The sequence below is a fragment of the Anabas testudineus genome, chromosome 7 (assembly GCF_900324465.2).
Source record: "Anabas testudineus chromosome 7, fAnaTes1.2, whole genome shotgun sequence".
NCBI classification, from domain to species: domain Eukaryota; kingdom Metazoa; phylum Chordata; class Actinopteri; order Anabantiformes; family Anabantidae; genus Anabas; species Anabas testudineus.
Genome location: NC_046616.1, coordinates 12,503,932 through 12,525,188, shown reverse-complemented (window position 1 = coordinate 12,525,188; position 21,257 = coordinate 12,503,932). Strand labels below are relative to the sequence as shown.

The 21,257-nt window shown below is 40.6% G+C and overlaps 2 protein-coding genes across 5 annotated transcripts; one reads left to right on the top strand and one right to left on the bottom strand.

Moving 5' to 3' along the window:
- The first annotated feature begins 452 nt into the window (after positions 1 to 452).
- On the top strand, positions 453 to 16,506 carry LOC113167677 (vasopressin V2 receptor-like). 4 transcript variants are annotated; one of them, XM_026368472.2, is made up of 6 exons: positions 453 to 812; positions 7,843 to 8,228; positions 8,335 to 8,580; positions 9,005 to 9,151; positions 10,066 to 10,639; positions 11,730 to 16,506. In XM_026368472.2, exons 2-6 carry the CDS (start codon positions 7,845 to 7,847, stop codon positions 11,927 to 11,929), a joined length of 1,551 nt encoding a protein of 516 aa, XP_026224257.1. In that variant the 5' UTR covers positions 453 to 812; positions 7,843 to 7,844; the 3' UTR covers positions 11,930 to 16,506. The 4 variants fall into 4 exon arrangements, with proteins under 4 accessions (XP_026224257.1, XP_026224255.1, XP_026224256.1 ...); XM_026368470.2 differs by having other exon boundaries at positions 453 to 816; XM_026368471.2 differs by lacking the exon at positions 453 to 812 and adding an exon at positions 1,461 to 1,825.
- A 1,629-nt stretch (positions 16,507 to 18,135) lies between these two features.
- ssr4 (signal sequence receptor, delta) lies at positions 18,136 to 21,078 on the bottom strand. The gene is made up of 6 exons (XM_026366829.1): positions 20,915 to 21,078; positions 20,556 to 20,674; positions 20,386 to 20,460; positions 19,106 to 19,195; positions 18,919 to 18,984; positions 18,136 to 18,725 (listed from the first exon to the last, which is right to left on the bottom strand). The coding sequence occupies exons 1-6, from the start codon at positions 20,961 to 20,963 to the stop codon at positions 18,621 to 18,623; spliced, it is 504 nt and encodes a 167-aa protein (XP_026222614.1). The 5' UTR covers positions 20,964 to 21,078; the 3' UTR covers positions 18,136 to 18,620.
- Positions 21,079 to 21,257: the final 179 nt, after the last annotated feature.

Genomic DNA, 21,257 nt, shown 5'->3' with positions numbered 1-21,257 from the left:
CTCGACTGCATTATACAGAGCTCCACTTGTTGGTCCAGCCTTATTGATATGAATGTGGTGAACAAAAGAAATATGCATACCTTTGTCTGTGAAGCAATGCAACTATACCACAGCTGAATGTCTTAAAGAGTTACTACAACAGAACATAAAAAAATCATGCCTTCCTGAAGGGGATAGCATTAATACATCAGTATTAGCTTTGTGCCAGCTGCATTTATTCTATAAGTTCACATATACAGTACAGTACATATATACACAGTGTGTATGTACATATTAACACAGCTCTTTCTCACTCTTACACATATGCTTCATAGGTATGTATTACACCCTCCCTCCGCTCCTGGCTGCATGCTCCACCCTCAGTCCTAGAGGACAGGCTGGTTGACCCAGGAGGAGGGGAAAGTGGAGAAGGGAAGGGGAGGTAAGAGCAGACGAACCTCAAATTCATTTCTGCTCGTGGTGTTGGAGGAGCAGCACGCTGAAAGGGCACAAAGACCCGGGACACACACACACACACACACACGGCTATTAACTGGATTACTCTGACATACGTTTGTGAACTCAGCAAGGACAACACAGTCATCAGGCACACAAAGGATGTGCGCAGACCTCACAGAACTTCTTTGTCACACTGAACAAAAGGAGACAAAGATCCCGGCTTTGATGAGGACACATTGATATTTTTGAACCCTTCCTAATTCATTCAGGAGGCAGCTGAGCGACTTGCATTGACAGAACTGAACATGAGAATACTGTGGGTAAAATTCAGACGGCTTCTTGTGACACAGCTGCACCACTGAAGTGGATCATAAGTGAGTAAGTGGCTTTTATTTACTCTGTGCTGATTGTTTGATCTGACAAATGCTGATATTTATACTGCTTGTCAGACAAATAATTCCAATTTAAATTCCCAAATAATTGAAATTTGCAGCTGTAGAAACATAAACTTGTTCTAGTTGTTTGTGGAATAGATTTGTTGACTGACCAATGTCAATCATGTCTCACGACATCCACTCTATCTCATGTCTGTACAAGACACAACTGTGCAACTCAAGTCCTATGTTAGTTATTTTGCTGATGATTTTTAATTAATTATTTTCATTTTATTCATTCAGAGACTCATTATTATCATTATAAGCATTAATCTTACTATTTTTATAACATTATAATAGATACACAGCACAGTCATATCTGTCCTAAGAATACCTGTGCCATTTGATTATTAATCACAATTAACAAAAAGAAAACAAAGACAGTTAGTACACTTGTTTTGGAAATTGCACCTTGTGCTGACACACATTGGTATGTTCATTATAAACAGCATTTTTCAAAAACGCTGGCATTTAAAAAAACCTGTATAAGGTCTACATATTCAGAAAATACATTAAATATATATATAAATATATGTCTGTATGTTGTTGTTGCTATATTTTAAATAATTGAATGTCCCATTGAGCTGATTTAAATGACATAAAGCCTTAGGTGAAATACGAATACTTGCCATGATTTATTACCTATGTCAATCCTGGTTTCAATGCATGTGATATACATCAATATAAACCGTTCGTCCAGCTCAGACCGCTGAGCTTGATTGGAAATATTTTATGGCAGAGGCTAATTGTAAATGCATGTGGTCCTCTAAGTTTTTCCATGGATTAAAAAGGAAACTGAAAGGTCGTTAATGTGCTCTGCTCTAGCATGTAATGTTAATGGCCTCTAATGGTGACAGCTTTTAATGCTTTGTCCCACTGTCACCGAGACAACAGCAAAACACACCGAGAGAAACGAACAGGCGTGAGAAAGCTGATCAAGCACTGACATCTAGGTGAGGGGTCCGTAACACTTTTCTCGGGGTGCTCTTCCTTTGTGTGCATTTGTGGGTCTGTTTCTTTGTGCGTGTGCATGTCCTGTCAGTATTTTAAAAAAGCAAATCAATGATTCTGATGTACAAAGATAATAAAAAGGTGATTTGTGGTCCCAGACCAGCTGTGCGTGTAGGATAACACTGTATCTTCAAAGCTGCTTAGTTTAGTACCTATGACATGTACAAGAGAACAACTCATTAATCATAAAAATAAATAAAAAGTTATGTGATCATAATCATACAATTTATTCACAGTGAAAGCATCTGTCTCTACCATCAGTTTGCACTAATGTACCATAAATTAGCAACTAATGAAATCAGTCAACAGCAGAATCTGCAGAATATTTTTGTGACTGAGAGCAGAAATCTGTGTCAAAGTGTTTTAAAGGTTGTTTTCTTCAGAAATCATACGCTTAGTTTAGTGCGTATGTGTATGTTTGGCATTAAATGACTTTGGTGATGTAATAACGTTGCAACCCAGTTTAATATTCTGAATTTTAAATCACTTGTGTGATGTAAAGAACATTAGGGTTTGTTTAGAGCACTTGCTTGTTGGCAGTGTTTTGGTTAATGATACATAACAAGAAAAACAGTCAGTGGTTATGTGAACAGGCTTTATCAGTGCTGACAAGGGAACTTGGACCTTCTTCCACCAGACCTGGTGAGTACACTGACCCGTGTATTATGGAAATAAATCCACAGTCATGTGTGCAAATATAAAATTCAAGTAGCGCCACACCGCACCCAACCAAATTGCAGACAGGTAATGACTGAATCAGCGTGTGCAATGAGGTGTGGTCCCATGTGATTAACATTTAATGAGTTGTTTGGGCAAAACTGTAAAGGAAAATGTTTGCTTTTACTGCCCACGTGGGCTGCAGCCTGTTGTGAAGACCAGAATCAGAGCAACGCACTAAAAGAGAGGAATACGTCAGGGACACAAAATCCGATTTTTAATGAGTACAGCCGGCGCCTCCACAACCTAAAATGCATAACTATGCCCTGAGCATCCACCTGTCATTGAACCACTTTCATTCAAATGGTAAATGCGTGCTGCATTTGTGAATACCAGTGAGGATCTCATTTGCTGGTATGTGGAGCCTAAAAAAGAAAGTGTGGTCATAACTTTATAATGCAGATGAAATGCCCAGTGTGCAGAAGCACTCCAGACTTTTATTATGTAAGAATCTATTGATCAGGATTCAAATAAAGTCTCTTCCCATGCCCAGAAAAGCAGCACGGAATAACAAAGCCTGAGTAAAGAACAAGGTGTAATCTAATACTTTTCTTATTTTGGTTTTCTGTCTGGTTAATGCTGATTAGGAGAGATCATTCTAATCTAGCTTCCCGCTGACACAGTTTGTTACTGAGGACAATAATAAAAACACATTTAAAACTGCTTGAGTTATGATCTTTGTACAAGGGTGGATTTGCCGAGACAGTACCGAAGGACAGAAATGTAGGTGGATGAATGTTTGATAAAAGAACAGGTGAATGGGGTAAAATGGAGAAGGAAATTAGCAAAAGATTATGTCTTCACTTACCATTCTGGGTCAAACTTGGTTTAAAGGAAATCCTCTAGGGATTAACAAGCGCACATAAAACAGACAGTGACAAGTGACGGGTCTTTCATTATGTTTAAACTGTTGCACATAAAGCATTACCGGTTCACCTCTCACTGCTGCCACCGCCATTTAATCAGAGCCACTGATTAGCTTTAAATCTAATCAAGCCAATCAGGCACATCGACTACTCCTGCTCCTCCTCCAACCGAGCTCTAACAGCTTCTTCTGCAGGGAGAGCGTCACAGTGAGCGGGTGAAAGAGGACAATATCTGATAACAAACCTCCTTCTGGATGTTCTCTTTTCCATTAAGAATAGTGCTCCAAAGCATTCCTTGGATCCAAACCTCAGTCGTAAACCAAGTGAACTAAATCAGACTCCGAGACTTTTCCCATATATTCTGCACAAACTCTGACGTCGATCTAACAAACCTTTTTCCTGATGTAAATAGCAGGATGCAGCAAATTTATACCTTTGCATTAGTCAATAGAGGTGAAACACTATTAATAGCGTGACTTTCTGTCCTGCTTATTGAACCTTTTTCTGCCATCATTAAAGTCTACCATGATTTGCTTCAGTGGCTTCTCATCTTGTAGCCTTAACCTTCAGGAAATTTCATCCCTTAACTCTCATACATGTCATTAAATGTGGCTTCATTTTGTTGAAGTCTTATTATTTGCAGCCTGTAAACAAAAACATGTTTCCTATTCTAAGTCAGGTCAGACATCGCTCTGTTGCTCTCTCACTTTTTGTGATTAATTATGCTATTAGTCTAAGAGTGTATTGACTTAAACCTATATAAATATTTATAATTCAACCTATTTCATCCAATATCCCTATGCAAACATATATCACATTTATCATGTTTATTATGTAGTCTTTTGTACATAAATCACAGTGTGCATGAGAGAATTATTCCTGATTCCTGTCTGCGTGTAAATCTTTTCAGGAGTACCTGAAGATCCCTAGTGACTTTGAAATATACTTCATTTTCTATCTAAGTTTGTTACACATATTCTTACCTTGGTGTTGCCTGCAAACCCAGTGACGTAACAATGTGTCTTAAAATGCAAAAGAAGTCCTTGGTGCATGAAAACTGAGATAAATTTGTTTCTTTGCCACATAAGAGATGCAAAGACAGACTTAGAGACAAGCAAATTTATTCCTATTCTTATATCCATGACTGAAACCATACCTTAAAGGACCAGGGCAGGTTTTGCATTTATTACAAATCCATTCCAGGCATCCATTTTTTTCCATTTATTTCACACAACATGAAAGTCTAACAAACTCCGGAAACGTATTATTGTAGTAACCTATTACTCCAATAATAATGCAACCTGGAAATTTATAAATTTACAAGTGAGATACAAGCTACAAGGGTAGTCATAAGGAGGTCTTGCCTACTGCAGGTAGGCCACAGCAGGGATTTAAGCCCAACCTCCCACATGGAGGGGCGGCAATCTTATCACTACACTATGCAGCCGCCCATACAGACCTGACTTTCACTGTGATAGCTTGTACAATGGAAGAGTTGTGAATATGCTAAGTGAGTAAGATAGTAGACGTAGTTGAAACGTGACATAGTTTGTCAAAGAGAACGAAGCATGTGAACAGCAGGAACAGAGGATGTTGGTGGCTGTAATATTTTCTAGAGTACTTTACCTGTTTCTGCTTTCCTTAAGGCACTGTAGCCATCTGTGTAGGAAATCAGTGTAGGATAAAGACAACATTAAAATGGAGGTTGGCACACTGGTTTGCCTCCAGAGAGGAAAGTAAGGGAGGGATTGACTCCACCATCAATCAGTATGAAAGCTATAAAGAAAAAAGAGGAAGCAACAAACTGTACTAACTACTAAAAGCAGTGTCTACAGTGCATCCAGCACACAGAACAATTTGTACTTTACATTAAGTGAGTCAGACAGATGAGATTGCTTTACTGTGCACTTATTATTAAAGACAGATCAAAGCAGAACACATTGTTGGAGACAGGGGATGTGAAGGAATACATTAAGCAGCATCCTGCTGCTTGATGCATAGAAATTCCCTCTGAGCACTGGAGACATTGGTGCCAGAGCCATTGAGCAATCTGAAGACAATCCACCTTGATTTCTTGGAAGCTCAAGCCCCACAAACGAGAGCTGAATTCAGGAAAAAGGGGTCATTTCGATTTTCTCAGAACAAGACGTGAAGACGGACAGAATGATCCTTTGTGAGTCAGTTCAGGGACATATTTCTCATTTGATATTTTTGTTTTTCTAAATAAAAATTACATATAACAAGGGGTTCTTCCTGTCAGTTATTAACCTCTTAATTCGAGTTATTAGCTTTATAATACCGTGGAGCAATTTCTTAGGCCACACTGGTATTATGCCACCTCCTTAAGTCATTCCACATGATATGCACAAAGGTATACTTGAAAAGGCATTTCATGTCAGAACTTATTCACATGGGCAAATAGACATAATGAGATTAAGTGGAAGATACAAAGGGCTGCAGCAGCCCAAAGAATCCTCTCATGAATTATGTTGTAATTACAGAGAGGGGCACACGGCTCTTCACTCACGTCATGCAAAAGAGAGGCCAGGAGCATATTATTAGGTTACAGTAGATTTCTAATAAGAAAAAGAAAGAAAAACAAAGTAAGAGTAAGTAAGTAAGAGTTTTAAAACAGTTTGAAGGATGGTTCAACTACTTCATACTGTCAGGGTCTTCGTGAAGTTCATAACAAAGAACATTTAAATAAAATGGGTGTAAACCAAAGAAAATATGATTTGAAATATTAAAAAAACTGAAAGGCAACTAATCATATACAAGCATGCACAGATCAGCCAATAAGGTAGATACACATAGGTGCACTGGATATATGTTGTGTGGTTTTAGGCCAATCAGAATGTCAAACTGGCAAAGAATGGGTAGAAGAAACAGCCCACTGGGTGTTAAGACACTCACTAAAACCTAAAACCAAAAGAAAGGCTATCTGGCTTCTGCGAAATGTTTCTCCCCAAATGTCTTCATTGCAGGCCACAGCTCTACCTCCATGCTGGGTGGAGAGGTCCAGCTGGCCTGGCTTGTCAAGCATCCATCTGAATACATTCCTCTGGCAAAGTCAGCATGTAACGCTTGACGATGTGTTCAGCTGTGTTATCTCACACACCCACCAGTGAGTATGCTATTACTAGCAAATTGGCCATTAGGTCCCAGTGGAGAAGTGAGAACAACCTTATAATGTCTTGTTAGTCACATTCAATTGCACAATGCTATCACTCTGGTTTTTCTCTTGGTTTTAGATGTGGAAAGTTTCCAACCACCCATTCATTGGAAGATTTACCTAAGCACTCCTTGCACTTCAGTCAAAATAATACGCCAGAATGGTGTCAACAACGCAGCACAGAGAGCTCTTCAGAGCTATATTTGTCCAGCGTCTTTCTTTTTCTTATCTTATCATTCTACGACTCTGTTCTTTTACCTTTTCTTGCATGTCTTTTCCTGTGCTTTCTCCAGGGTGTGTTGCTCTTTCTTCCTCAATTCTTCCCCCTATTCTTTCTGTTGTGTGCAGTTTTTCGCATGTAGCTTTTTTCTATAAAGGTTCTGCTTCATTTTATAAATGTATTTATGTGCAAAACATTTTAACAACTTTATTGACATCTAGAAAAAGTGTGACTGGGGGAAAAAGAATGCCTGGATGCATAGGAGGAACTTGAAGAAGGGGGGTGGGGGGAGTGATGGAGAGGACAGAAGAAAACAGGAATTTATGGGGGTAAGAATGGGATGAGAGGGATTATGAGAGCAGAGGTGAAGGAATAAGATTGGTGGGAGAGAGAAGGTCAACCTTGAGAAAGTATGAAAAAGAAAATAAACCGTGCTGGACTTGCATCAAATAGAACTGGAAACATTGACTGGACAAACAGACACACTCATGGTTTATTAAAAAACTGGGTAACTTGCAGACAGCACCAAAAAACACATGATCGGTACAGCGTGCAGCTTTTATTACTCTACTATCGCATTTCATAATATTGCATAAAGGAAGATATAAAGTGTGATGTCAACATGCCACAGATGAACCAAAAACAAAGAGGGCCTATTATTAATCACTGTATTACATCTCTTACATCAAAGGCCCGAGTGTTTTGGTTTGGATTCTTAGCGTTACGACAGGGAAAATACAAAAACAAAGAGTCTTCAGCTGACGAATGTTAGGGCAATTTCATGCATGATAGTGATAATTCAGAACAAGAAAAATGTTTGTTGATAAGATCTCTGGTCATTAAAATCTGAGAATAGACGAGTCTTGTGACCCTGCACCACTTTGACTCCTGGTGACAATTTTGCACAGGGCATCATCTAAACAAACCGCACACAGCAACAGATTTTATTTGCTTTTCCACATTAACACTTTCCTTGTCTTTCAGGAATGGAAAGCATCAGTGTGGAAACAGGCTGGGATGGGTTAGCCCTCTCCTCTCTGGTCGCCACAGGAAGGAATAACTTCAGTTCCTCGTCCTTGTTTGTCTCTGAACTGAACTCATTCAACACTTCTCACAGCGGGGAGTCTGTCTTTGGGTTCTTCCCCGAGAATACTTCCTCCACCACGCCTCACACCCTGCCGAAGCCCCCTGTGAGGGACCTGGGCCTGGCCCGGGCAGAGATCGCAGTGCTTTCTATCGTGCTGGCTCTCACAACCCTGGGAAACACCTTTGTGCTGTGGGTGCTGCTGAGGAGGAGGAAGCACAATGCACCGATGCACGTGTTCATGGTGAACCTGTGTGTGGCTGACCTGGTGGTGGGCCTCTTTCAGGTTAGTGTACGTTAAATGCCTCACAGTTCCCAGTAGTGACCAGCGAAGCTTGCAAGGAGCCAAATTAATATAACAAACTGTTGCTTTTTAAAATCGGTGTGTCCAGGTCCTTCCCCAGCTAATATGGGACATCACAGAGAGATTTCAGGGGCCTGACTGGCTTTGCCGCAGTATCAAGTACTTGCAGATTGTGGGCATGTTTGCCTCCCCTTACATGATAGTTGCCATGACAGTAGACCGACATCATGCCATCTGCTGCCCGTTGAAGGCCTACCGTGGGGGAGCAATGTCCCGCTGGAACACTCCTGTCATGGTGGCCTGGGGTCTGGCGCTAGTCCTCAGCATACCTCAGGTAGGGAGTGACGCAAGCAAGCAAGTTTCTCTCACACATACACTCACCGGCCACTTTATTAGGTACATTTGTAAAATTTAATGCAATCCAATACAGCAGATCTGCCATGAATTCTATTTATTGTAGCTGTTGAAGGTTGTAAGTTCTGCAAGTTTGATATTGAGCTTATAGTGGATAGTGGAGTTCATTGTATTAGACGTTTCTAATATTTTGGCCTGCCTATTTACAATGCACACACACACACACACTTGGCAAGATAGGAAATGAGAACTCAGCAGGAGTTCACACCCTGATTTCTAGAGTGGAATTTAAAATGTGTGTATTTTTAGCTCTGTGAGGTCACTGCAGTTCAGATAATAGAAGAGGAAGCTGACAGTTATGACTGCGGGTGTGTTGACCACCCTGCCTTTGTTCGGTCTGTCAGGTTTTCATCTTCTCTCGCTCAGAAGTGGCTCCTGGAGAGTTTGAGTGCTGGGGTCACTTCGCTGAGCCATGGGGGCTAAAGGCTTACGTTACCTGGATGACGGTGGCTGTCTTCCTCCTGCCCGCACTCATCATTACCATCTGTCAGGTAATACTGGTTGTTCTGGCTGGACACTTAGTCTCTGCACCCTTCACAATGGGCATTGACTAGGATTACTTGCTGTAGGTAATATTATCCTATAATGAAACGCGTGGCATGAATGAGATGTTGCTTTGTTTTGTGGAGGGTGTATTGTTTGATAACCCATGGGAGACGGCGGTTGGTGTTGTGTAGCATCCCATGGCGAATCAGCATTCTGTCTCCCATCAGTCCTGCTGCTCTATTTAGGGAAAGCTATTTCCAGGGTCCAGCTATTTCCCCTAATTAACACAGCACTTGGAAGACCACTGCTGAGATGGCTGCTCAGAAAATCTGCCCACTCTGAGAACCTCCTGCCACAAAGTGGAATGTACGAGATCTCTGCCAAACAGAATCTCTGAGCTTTTTTCATTATCGAATTTCAAATACACAGATGTATTAAGACACAAGTATGTCAATTCTGAAGGAGGAAGTAGCCATGTAATACCATGTAATTTACTAATATATACAGAGGCTATTTTTAAAAGTAAAGGTTGGCAGAAACAAACCTTACAATAACTAAAAATTATGTACAGCTACAAGTATGAATCACCTATTATTACCTAATTTCAAATTACTGCTTTGGTTTCTCAGGAGAGCATGAAGAATCATTTTGCTCCATAAAATTTTATAGCAGGTTTTGTGATTGTAAGAAATTGGATGAATAGCGGTGATGCTGCATAAACATGTCTGATACTGTTTTATGAGGTGGAGAAAGCCAACACACACTCTAAAAAATATTAGAAAGGGCAAAGATAACCATCACGTACATGAATCCTGCATGTACTGCATTACTCAAAAACTCTAATACTGCATCACGTAGGTCTTTCAGTGATAGAATGTCTTGTTTTATGCTAAATCCTGGAATTATACCTGTTTTTCAGATAAGAATCTTTCGAGAGATTCATAATAACATCTACCTGAAGTCAGAGAGGATGGTGATGGCTGAGATGAAGAAGAATGAAATCCTCTTCTGCTTCCCCAGCTTTAAAAAGGAGGAAGAGCGGGCCAGGGAGAGGGGGAGAAGGGTGTCTGGAGGAGGGGGAAGAGACGGGAGAGGAGAACAGCTCTTAAAGGGCGTGAATAACAACCCTCACAATAACACACACAACAGCCAAGTTAGAGAGTGCTACGACTACGTACCACCCACCATTCAGTATAACAGTTCCCGTGGTGAACTTGTGACAACAACAACATCGCCCACACAGCAACAAACACTGAACAGCTCAGATTGCCAGGAGTCCTACACGTCCTGTGAGCCGGCCTCAGGCTCATCATCCTGCGCTGCTGATCGTGCCCCTCCTCAGTCTCCAACCTCTCCACCTCCAAGCATCACTAAAGCCATGTCCAAGACAGTGAGAATGACTCTGGTCATTGTGTTGGTCTACACTATCTGCTGGTCACCATTCTTCATCGTCCAGCTGTGGGCGGCCTGGGATCCCAACCCTCCAAACCAAGGTCAGTCCCAAAGAGTCCTGGTCTACTATAGCAATATTCCTAATGCATGCTGTCCACCCTCAATAAAAACAGACGTGTGTTCCAGCCACTGTAGATGAATGACATAGGTTGTTTTCTTCAGGACATGTAATCCTCTCTAGCCCAGTTTATCCATATAATTACTGTAAATGTGCAACCTTTATCTGTTTCCACAGCTAAACAAAAACACTAAATAATGAAGTCCGGTTTGTGACAACAACCTCTGATCTGTGCTGATGATGCATCTTACTGAGTCTGAATATGATCTAAATCATTATAGCGAGGAAAAGCTCCAGCTCAGATGTAGTAACAGTGAAATAGAAGGTCAAAAGCAAAGTTTATTTTGATCCAAAACCAGGAACCCCTGCGTGATAGTTCTGGCCTCAGTACTTTTTGGCACTCAAACAGAATTTGTTGATGTCTTTACTTGCAGCCAGTGATGAAGCAAGCATGCCCAGTGTAGCCTTAAGTTGCGGCTGATACTATGGAGTGTGTGGGTGTCCTCTGATCTGGAGCTAAAGATTAACACCTGACTGAGTAAATAACCTGTTTACATCCCCTGCTGAATTTTGTAACACGGTCAGATGTGGACATTTTGTCATCATCTGTGACACGCGCATGCATAGACAACGTGTACTCACATGTACAAATGAATATGCGTTCACATAAACGAGTCCTCACTGGCATGCAGCTGCGCACATAAACACACACAGCTGATTGTCATCATCTTTCTATTCTAAAAGCAGTTTGTCCATGTTTTTGTTATTAAAAGGCTTTTTATAGCTGTAAATAAAAAAAAAGGAAGCATGTAGGGTTTTGTCCCTCTGGGAAATTTACAGTCTTGTTTCTATTGGTGAAGTAAATAAGATAAAAACAATAATTATGAATTCTGAATGTTTTTTTTAGGGACAAGAACAATGTGATTATCAGTCCCCCCAAAGCTCACTGACTGAGTATCACATATTTATGTGCACATATTATTATTATTATTATGTGCATCTCCTACTTGTCTCGCATTTGTTTATGCGCTTGTCCCCTCATGTGTCTGCCTGTGTGTGTGTGACCTCTGCAGGAATAGCCTTCACCATCCTGATGCTGCTAGCCAGTCTGAACTCGTGCACTAACCCGTGGATATACACAGCTTTCTCCAGCAGCATATCCAGAGAGCTGCAGAACCTTGTGCACTGTCGGTCACGACCTAATCGACGAGGCTCCCTGCCTGATGACTCCACCATCACACACACCTCCACCACCAAGGACAGCCTGTACTGACAGGGATAAATGAGATAGAAACAGATTCACTGAGACATGTTTGAGAAGGCATGCGTACTGTTGGTGCATACACACCCATTGCAAAGACATGCTGTTGGAGACAAGTTTGCCTCCAACACCACCTCCAGAGAACACAGAGCAATGACCTTCACCAGATGTTTCTAGCAACAAAGGACAGCTGTGCTGTTAACAGGACGTCTATCTGTATTCACCTGTCTTCTCCACCCCAGCAGTGAGGGAGGGTGTCATTGCAGATGTCAACACCATTTTATGAGGGTACTGCAGAATATACAGTAGCAGTCAGTGACAGCATCTGTGATGCAAATATGACCTTGCAAGGAAAGAGATTTTCACTTCAGTGTCTACTAAGTAGGACATTCTACATTTATTCAAAGAAGAAAAACTACTTCCCTGCTTAAACAAAACAAGGCAACAAGAATGCAAAGGGTGGATCACTGCATTAATGGCTTTTTGGCACGCCTCATGTACAAAGCAGCAGACAAAGCTGTGAGTGTAAAGAAAACAAAGCAGCAGGCTAAGGGGAAAGAGAGAGAGAGAGAGACAAGAAAGAGCTAGACAGCTGTCGGACTGAGAACAGACAGGATATGACATGGATGTTAGAGCTGCAAGAGCGTTCCAGAGAAAACTGTTGTTACAATTTAATAATGTGAACAAACTTAAATCAAACAAAGTGAGTTAGAGATGGGTGCTTGAGGCTGAATTCATATTCGCTCAGGAGGAATCAAGTCTATGGAACAATAGTGATTTTAGCAAGATGGATTGATCTCAAGCATGAGAACGGTGCAATAGAATCAAGACACCGCCCCGAGAGGAACTGGAATACTGTGGATTAACACAAAACACATCCGCTCACAAGCAAACAGAAGTAAGAGCGAGGTCTAGCCGAAAACAAATGGTAAATCCAGGTTACCACAACCATGCAGGGCACAATAAATTGATTGTATTTTGTACAAACACAACTTATACGGTACATATGATTATTTCCTGTCATGCACTTCTGAAAGTATGAAATAAGAACATGAACATTACACAAAACATGCAGGAGAGAAATAAGAAACAACAACAGCATTCCATGCACAGTGTGAACGATGTCGTGTATTTATTAAAAAAAGTGAGGCACATCCGAAATCGATATCTTCTGTTAGATGTGTTAAATGTCAATTATATAGTTGTAATGTTCACATGTGTGTCATAGAAAACTAAATGGTCAACCAAAGATTTCTTTATAGACTACTAACCTCTAGAACCTGTGCAGGTCTTAAAGGTGCAGTGCAGTGATTTTTTTATTCAAATGATGTAATCTGGTCTGGTCTTGGTTGACCTGCTCCTCCAGAACTTTTCCAGAGATATCTTATAGGGGGGGAGAAGAGAAAAGTGTAATAGCCTCCTATTCATTTACATGTACTCCCCAAACTCAAACCACAGGCAACAAGTTGAACATCAGAATCATGTATTACAGCATTTGGACAGAAACATACAGGTGCAGATGTTTCTCTTCATACACATACAGAGAAAACACTGCAGACCAATTGATGTGTACAGCAGTAGTTTGCCTTGACCGGCATAGCAGTTTAAGAAAAATGTAACATCACCAGTGAAAACAAGTCAAAACCAAGTGCCTGTTATTACAGTGGACATTTTAGAGGGGCCCCCACCAGTGGACTAATCTACAAATGATGTCAGCTATGTTATTCTTAAACACAGCTACCACCAGAGCAGGGATCATTGTATCACGTCATTTTTATTGTTATCTTTATTTTCGTGTACAGTTTTTATATCACATTTCTATGCATAAAGAGTAATGTATTAATGCTACTCAACTGCATGACAGATAAATGAGTATTTTTTTTTTATAAGAGGTCGATCCTATAAGCTACTGTTCAATAGATGTGATAACTTTCTGTGTCTATAACATAAGATTAGAGTTTATTGTATATGGTCAAACTATCCATTTCTGATGTTCCTGAAAGTCATGCTGTGTATTTTTAATGCTCACTTGAACCAGGTCAGCACAGCACATGCTTTTTTTATGAGAGACCAGTGTTATGTGACTCTGCTTTCAAGGTGTCTCAGGAGCACTTGTCTGTGTCGAAGGAGAGGCCTCACCTTTTCCTCTGTGTGCCCAGCGTGTTTGGGCTTTTCAGCACACTACTGTGCATTAGTTCCCCTGACACAAGTCTCCACTTTGATTCCCTGCCAAATGAAAGACTACAGCAACAACATCCCATGTCTCACTTTGTTATATCAGGAAATAGATGAACTTCTTCCAAAGCCTTTGGGTGGTCATGTAGTTTCCTTGTCCTGTCAGGAAGTGGAGAGGTCAGAGGATGAATCTTCTCCTCTGAATGGGTCTGACTTCAGATCCATCCAACATTTCAGATTGATGGGAGAGGCCAAACACACTTTGTTGTGCATTATATTGCCTCTTCAGCCATTATTGAGCATTACAGCAGCTAAATAATGAATGCATACTAATAAATGGATAGTTTAATATCCACACACTCAGCTAGGTAGATCCCGGCACAACATTTTCCTATGACTCCATTGTGTTTCCTGAGGTTAGAAAAACTTGACAGACACTTGTTATTTTTATGCCAAATGCAATTATTCCCCCTCCCCTTGCAAGAGCATATGATAAATTATTTATATATGGTAGGTCACTGTTTTTTTTTAAACCTGGAGTCTGTGTTTCTGTCTGTGTGGGCGTGTTCATGCTAAATGTCCTGATGCTCATGTTTTCCATGCTGAAGTGAGGATAACGTCTAAACTCAAGGTCACTTTTACATTACAAGGCAGCGCTTCATGACGCTGTTATGCTGTGATGGGGTATAAGGGAAATAAATGACTGATGCGTGGCTGTCACAAGGACAGGAAAATAGGCAAACTTCCCTCTTCAAATCAATTTAGGGTCAGTCAAGGAGTGCTTCCAGAGGCTCTGGAGAATGACAGAGCCCCCCAGCCTTGACCAAAGTCAGTAAATCAGACCTGGAGCCAGGAACTTTACTACACTGAGCAATGTGTCTGCATTGCTTAACTCAAGACCCCTCCAGACCCTAAGACAGCCATTAAGCTCATTCCATGACACCAGGAGGCATATCAGGCCCCAACCAACTTACACAACCAACTCCAGTGTCTGTGTTAGATTACTGGATCATCTACTGTATAATCAAGACAAAGCAAAAGAAAAAATGAGCTTGGCAATTTCTTAGGCGTTTTCGAAACACTCACTCCTTTTCACTTCGACCTTATTTTGTGCGTGTGTATGTGTCAAAGAAGTTGAGAATTGATTTGAGGATTTGTTTTACACAAGGCACAGTTTGACTACAGTTGTTTTTGCCAAATATAAACACACTTCTGCTTTTATGATTCTACAGAAACTCTCACATCACACACGACAGAAGTTGAAGCATTTACTAATTTTGAAGGGGTTATTATCCTGGGAGCCAGGTCATCCAGGTTAGCTTTTATCACTTTCACTCACATTCTTTTCATTACTTGAAGTGTGGCTGTGTTTACACCTCAACAAGACCCTGTAATTTTGTTTTTCATAGTAAGTATAGGCATGTGAACAGCATCTGATAAATCTCATTTTATGGAAACTTTTTGCACATAAATCCAGTTTTGACAGGATTTGTGTGCACGTAAATGGTATGCTGTGACGTGTCTGCTCCTGTTCAATGGCCAGCCATGACTGCATGTAAACAAAAATATGCTCTATGTGGTTGATATTTTATTGTGAAATGCAGAGAGATTGGCTAATATAATAGTTAAAGACATTTACAAAACAGAGACGGAGCATTTTACCCTTATATGGCTAGTTTTTGACTGGGAACTGCATCAACAGGCAAAGCGGATTAGAGGATGCTCAGACAAGACAGGAAGAGGAATATAACAAGGGAAAAGCACAAAAGCTTGGAAACAACCGTGAATCATTTCACCCCAGTCAGAGAGTTGCAGGCTGGCTGAAGCAACTATACATGTAGCATGCCTCACTGTACATACACATCCATGAAATAACCATAAAAAATGTTATTGTAGTGGAAGGAAGGGGAAAACAGCATGAAAAGATACCATCTGTTTTCAGATTGCTCAGCTCACACTTTGCTGAACTTATGCTGCTTTTCAAAGACGTGTGAACAAAGCGTATTAAACACAATGCTTACGGCAGAGAGAGAAAGTGTGACTTCATGTGAGAATCACTTGTGCGATGCCAGTTTCCACATTGCTGAATCTCGCTAAGCCCATCGGTGTCTGCCCTTGGAGCTGGTGCGTTGCACACCTCTGTCAAAGCAGCTTTTCTCTGCCTCACAGCAGGCGCTTACACACACACACACACACACACACACATACACACACACATACACACACACGCTGGATTCCTCCCCAGCAACTCATTCTGCTCTGTCAAAATGTTTTGTGTTACTCATATTACTAATCTTACAGTTTAATAAAGATATGTGTACAGTATGTCTAAAAACAAGATGTTCCAAGATGCTTGCACTGCTAAATCGAAATGAAAACCCTGTGTTGTGTAATAATATAAAAATAAATATGAATCCCATTTGTTTATTTACATGACCTTGTCAATTACTGTCTAAAGTAGATAAAAATCTACAGATAAACAATTTACAGGCAAAAGAATAAATTGTGACTTCCTGTGGGTGCATTCATTCTGAAATAACAACAATCTTAAAAGATTTAATTGTACATCTGCAGTTATCTGCTCTGATGGGTGAGTTGAAATCATGGACAGCATCACAAACAGTCAGTATCAACTCAGCAGCCTTCTTCAAATGTTTGTCCATTCCATTTATATCCATCCATCCAGCCGTCCCTCACTTCCCACAGTCTACTGTACTGTAGGTGAATCCATGAGGGCGTCTGGATTAACTCCAACTCGTCTGTCCAAAATTGACAGCATTATTATGTCTATTGTCTTATCGCCAAAGGTGACAGACAACAAAACCTGAGATATGCTTACACCACTAAAGTGTGTGTGAGTGTTGTGCAGACATGTGAGAAACCTGTTATGTACTCTCTACTCTGTCCAGTGTTTATGTGTGTGGATCAAGTTACTTGCATACAAACCTACATTTGTCCCATGGGAGTCAGTCAGTCTTATAGAGGAAAATGCTGAACTCTATGTGCTGGACAGTGTGTGCAAACACTGCTTTGGGGCAGATACAGAAATAGACATGCTAAGTTTAAATCTCTCGAACAAACTAGATCACATGAGCTCGAGATTGGTCTAAGTGCCTATAAATGTGACAAGTGAGATGGACGGAAAGACAGAACAATGGCTCAAACTCCATTATGCAACGTGTTGCATTACATTAGCAACAGCTGAAAGTAAACCAGTAAAAATCTGCGAGGTGATACTGTGTCTCTCAGCACCAACCGACTTAACAAACGGCATAGAGCTGCCACAATGTGGTTAGACAGTAGTACTGCACTACAGCGATTCATAAAGACAGCAGAGTTTTGTGTGCACTGTTCCTTTGGGGTTTGGGTTCATAAGTATTCAAAATGAGACAGTTGTATACAATGGAAAATCTGAAACTCTTTTGATAACAAAACTTAGTATGTATAGTGGCTATATACTGTTGGTGTACATTGAGAAAAAACAGGACAGAGCATTAGCACCTGGTGTGCTGCTGTTTGAACATGTATCTGTCTGTGACTATCTAGGAACACAAGTGGACAGTCGCCTCTCAGGCAAAAACAGTTCTTTATGACGTATTAAAAGTTCTACTAAAAAAGTACCAGGTACAAGACTTTGAAAAAGTAAAACACAAACTGAATTTCATTTCAGTTTTGCACTTATACATCAGGTCTAAATCTATAAAATAAATAAAATGAAATTCTTAAATATTCCAACACGAAGAGGAAAGAAATGCCATCTCCTAAGGTCTGTTTAATAATCCTTTATCCATTTAGCATTTATGCCTGTGAATGCAAAAAATGCTTGAAACTAGTTATTGTTTGATCTAGATTAGGTCACACAAGTGCCACATCATCTAGAAATGACAAATGTATCACAACGGAAAATAGAAAATGAACTTCACAGTTGACGAGTTTCTATGGAACACTATAAATCTTCCAATCTATCTTTGAGAAAAAGAAATTTAATAATAAGAATAAGAATAAGAGCAGTCTGTCAATGAACCATCACATCACACATTACACTGGAAGAAAAACAAGCCATTTATTCATTTTACTGGAAGAGACACATCCACTCAGCCTGTTCAGACCAGTGCAATCACATAGTTGATGAAGGCTTCAACTTTCTCTGTTGGTGTTCATCACATCTGTTAGTCCCACGCTGGACAGTGTGTCCATGTAGAAGGCCAACAAATAATTTGATTTGAATGCAGCAACATCTTTAAGGAGAAGTTAATATTTTGTTTATTTACTGGGTCCAGGTTTATTTTAAAAAATTTACAAAATTCCATCCATACTGGGAGAACAAACTTGTGAGAAAAGACTGATCGCACACAGACACAGTCTGAATAAAAACATACAAAGACTGCTACTCTTGCTCCTCGTCCCAAAGCAGATCAGGTAGCAAAATCCTGCTGGCTTGCCTCAATACTTGATGATGGATCATCGATTGAGTTCCACCAGAATTCAGTCTTTAACAATCTAGTGGTTAAAGTGATTGTTGATCTGTTTATGCTTGGATGGTACTCTTGGCACTGAAGGCCATGTAGTAAACCAGGATCCCGATGAGGGCAGCCACCACCTCAGTAGACACCCATGGGCCATTCCATGCACCCTGTAGTGATAAATTAAACAGATCAGTTCACGTTTAGCATTATATAGATATTTCAGTTTCACATGTTCTTTGAAATACTTGCATCAACTTAGGTGATTGTGGACACAATGACAATAGGTCACAAGTACAATAAGTTTTAAAATTTATTGTGATTGTGCCTGCAATCGCATGTTCATACAGATAAGAGACTCACCCTATGGTCAATGTTGACAGAGAAGAGAGGCTGAATGGCATTTACATCTTCATTGTTTCTCTGGGCCTGGAACACAAGACATTTAAATGTATAATTCCAATTAAACAGCCTTCACCTAAAAACACAGCACACACCAAAACAAGAGGAGTTGACAGGCAGTAAACTATTACTGAACATCAATGCTAACCTTCCGCAGGGCACTGTAGGACTCCTCATCAAAGAATTTAACCTGGTATGTGCCAGAGCTGGCCTGTTTGTGAGGGAGACTCCAGGACACCTGAGGGGAGAAGTCGCATGTTGACAAATAGCCACAATTTTCTAATGGTGTGCACCCCCTATGTGAAGTTATAATTTTTTAACAGTTTTAAACCTAGCCTTAAAACTAAATTTATAGGACAATTCCACAGCATCTCTATTTGGTCACTGCAAAGGCAGATTGTATGTCTCTGAAGCCATCTATTAAGCTTCAACTTGTGGAAAGCCACCCTGGCAATATATCTTGTACAATACTTTGATAAACCCATGCCTATAATGGAAAGCCATCCAGAGACAGCAAAACAGTCTGGTAGTTCTGAGAGTCTCACACATTTTAATAACAACTCCCTGACAACCACAAATTAAATAAAGTCTCCAGGACTTCAACATTTCCTCTGGTCTCTCTTGTTCACTGACTTAACATGCACAGGACCGCCTAGCATGGCTGACCCTCACACCATTAGCACTAGTGAGGTGTTTAGGGACGGTATAGAATGTGTCATCCCTGTTTCAGAAACCTGTTTTTTAGTTTTAAAATATTTTAAATAGATAAAATATTTGTTTAAGATGCATTAAATGCTCATTTAAGTTAAGCATATAAGGTCTTATTTGTAATTTGCAAAAAGAGAAAAACAAACAAAAGAAGCATATCAGCAACATAAATCAGCCTCCGGATCCTCTCAAGACTGTCATCAGCCATTAAAAAACCCATACTCTTCAGCCACTAATAGACTATATATAACTGATGAATATCTAAACTCTTTGCATTTAGTTTGTAACCCTTTCTAGCTACATGGAAATCAACAACTGTTAATCACAGGTCTCTATGTATGCGAGGCACGGTTTTAGTTTTATTATAAATCAAGGCAGAGCTGAACCACACTTGCATTCTCATTTTATTGACTAGACTACAGGTTTGTCAACAGCTAACAACTCAATCCAGCTGGTGTTTAGTAAGAAACCTAGTGTTTCACTTGCTTTTTTCCACCATCACTTTGTATGTTTGTTCAAAAGAGACAAAAAGTTAGAACTATGTTTAGTCAGCTGTGTTCATATGTATTTGTGATTTTTGTGAAGTTCAGATCACATTTCATAACCAGTTTATGCAGAAACCCACAGAACTGTAAATAGCTGAGTTATTTTTTCTTGCGACTGTAGAACATATGAACTACCACACCACACCACACCATACCATACCACACCACACCATACCTGGTACTTGCCAACATCCTGGCCTCTAGTCACAGGGAACTGTCTTCCATTCACATCAGCATACAGTGTCATGCTCTGGACAGCACAGAAGAGAATATCACTGAGTCAGCCTAAATATTTTTAACATAGGACCATGTTGTATACTTTAAGAGTTGGAGGTGGACATTTACCTGTGCTCCGTTGGCACAGGTCAGGCTGAGCTCAACGATGAAGACAGACTCGGAGGAGATGACGGCGTCAGATGTGGTGTAGGCCGACGGAGTGATCACTGGGTCTGTGCAGCTCTCCCCTGTTATCACAGACAGTGAGGTTTGCTAAAATCCTAGACACTCTCGCACACTATGCACCCAATTAAAACGTAATATAGAACTCAAAAGCACTTAGACACCAGCTAACGTGTGAGACAACTGGAAGTGATTTGAGGAACTGAGGTTAAGTTAAGCTAGCTGCTAGCTGAATATGGTTAGCGTTACAGGATAGCTAATTAACCTCTACAAATCTCTTCCATTGGGTCTCCCTGCTGACTTACCCGAGCAGGCGACCACCAGAAGAGCAAGGAAGGCGGCTATCCGAATCATCTTGGCGTTTGGAGGCTCGTCTGGGATGTTTCGTGTGGGCCCTGAGCTTCGGCTGCTGAACTGCACCGCTGCTTCCACAGTGAATGAAGGGAAGAAGTCCACCTCAGCTCAGCGCCACCACACCACTGCGGCTGCGCTGGAGTGACGTGGACCGTTGTGCCGCAAAGTATTGTGGGACTGGATTCAGTCGACACGTCATCTGAATGAAAACAGTAAACAGTGGTGGAAATGTACCATAATATTATAATAATTAATAGTAATATTACTGTGGTATTGGCCATAATGCAAAAAAAA